The sequence below is a fragment of the Amphimedon queenslandica genome, unplaced genomic scaffold, assembly GCF_000090795.2.
Source record: "Amphimedon queenslandica unplaced genomic scaffold, v1.1 AMPQUscaffold_3101_Cont24900, whole genome shotgun sequence".
Taxonomy (NCBI): Eukaryota; Metazoa; Porifera; class Demospongiae; order Haplosclerida; family Niphatidae; genus Amphimedon; species Amphimedon queenslandica.
This window is the reverse complement of record NW_003556567.1, coordinates 1-1,370: the sequence shown is the minus strand read 5'-3', so window position 1 is coordinate 1,370 and position 1,370 is coordinate 1. Positions and strand designations below refer to the sequence as shown.

Below are 1,370 nucleotides of genomic sequence, written 5' to 3'. Positions count from 1 at the left end.
TGAGCTATTAGAAGTACAGTATATGCAGAACTGAGCTCTCAGTCAAAGTATTACATGAAAAGTCTAATGTAAGAAGTGTCTTACTTTTCTCCTTTTGGATTACAGCGGAAAATAGCAATAATAGGCTATTGACAGTAAATATAGAAACAATAAAATTATTGCTTTAGGCGTAATTCTTACATTAGCAATATGAAGTGCCATTATGATAAATCCAATAATGAAATGAGCTGTGTTCTTACCCTAAAATAAACACATTAATTCACAGTAGTCATTATTATGTAGACTCACATCAGATGAGAAGCTGATAAGCCCAGGGGTAGGACTCCTAGCATGTGCAATGAATGGTAGTATGAATCCTAGTACACCAACAATGAGTGATCCAGCCATTAGTATCCGATGAGCTATGAACCATTCTCCATTAGGCAGTACTGGTTTCATCCAGGCAGCAAAGAAGGCACCCGACATAGCTAATGCTAGCCATGCAATAGTCATGAAAGTACCTAATATAGTGATAATAATAATTGTTAAATAAATAATAAATTATTAAAACAATACAGTAATAATACATGTACATTGTACGTGTATATACTATCATACCATGTGTTTTCAGTAGTTGTTGTTTAGGCCAAGTATCAACAGTTTCAGTCCTTCCTTCTCTAATATCAGTTAGTAAGTTAGTCTGAGCTCTTGAGAACGATGGAGTGATGTCATGTCTAGATAGTCCTTCCGAAGGCAAACCTACTCATTCATAAAAATGAAACAAGCAAATTAGTCGAGTCATAATAAAAGAAACTCATTTAGATATACTGTATATCAGTTTATTTTTGTGGTGGAAAATTTTCGCAAATCTTGGATTTCCAGGATTTTGTGGAATTAATTTTTTGTAAATACATGTAACTGTACCTTGCAGACTGCACCACATGGCAAAGGAGATGCAGAATTTCTTGGTGAAAAATTTTTGTGATGGAGCAAAAAAGGTGAAATTCGTGAAAATATTTCGCCACGAAATTAAACCAGTATATGGTATACACACATACTCTAGTCTACAACAACTATTTTAAGTCATACAATGAAACAACTCTAAATTTGATAAAAATTTTTTATAAAAAAACATAGCATAAAAATATCAATAATTATGTGTTGAAAACAATGATAAAAAAATCAAAAACAATTTTTCTGCTCTCTAGGTTAAAAATGCTCATAATTGGAAATATTTATTTCAGAAAGAATTCAAACTTTCCAAACGGCATAAGTACATCAATATGCATTAGAATAAGTAATGAAAATTGCATGGGGGTGACTTGGAGAGATAACCCAACCCCACTGACAGCCATAAACACAAACACTGTTATAACTACCTCCAGTGAACT

At 32.8% G+C, this 1,370-nt stretch overlaps 1 protein-coding gene across 1 annotated transcript; it reads right to left on the bottom strand.

Annotated features, from left to right (window-relative positions):
• Nucleotides 1-65: 65 nt before the first annotated feature.
• On the bottom strand, nt 66-754 carry LOC109593031 (putative ferric-chelate reductase 1). The gene is made up of 4 exons (XM_020008299.1): nt 598-754; nt 289-500; nt 181-240; nt 66-125 (listed from the first exon to the last, which is right to left on the bottom strand). Exons 2-4 carry the CDS (start codon nt 490-492, stop codon nt 81-83), a joined length of 309 nt encoding a protein of 102 aa, XP_019863858.1. The 5' UTR covers nt 493-500; nt 598-754; the 3' UTR covers nt 66-80.
• Nucleotides 755-1,370: the final 616 nt, after the last annotated feature.

Excerpts from the sequence above, each read along its gene's own strand:
- LOC109593031 (XM_020008299.1), bottom strand. The coding sequence starts at position 492 with ATGACTATTGCATGGCTAGCATTAGCTATGTCGGGTGCCTTCTTTGCT. Across the intron at positions 241-288 it reads TTATCAGCTTCTCATCTGAT|GGTAAGAACACAGCTCATTT; the intron begins GTGAGTCTACAT and ends TGTTTATTTTAG. Across the intron at positions 126-180 it reads TGGCACTTCATATTGCTAAT|CCTATTATTGCTATTTTCCG; the intron begins GTAAGAATTACG and ends TACTGTCAATAG.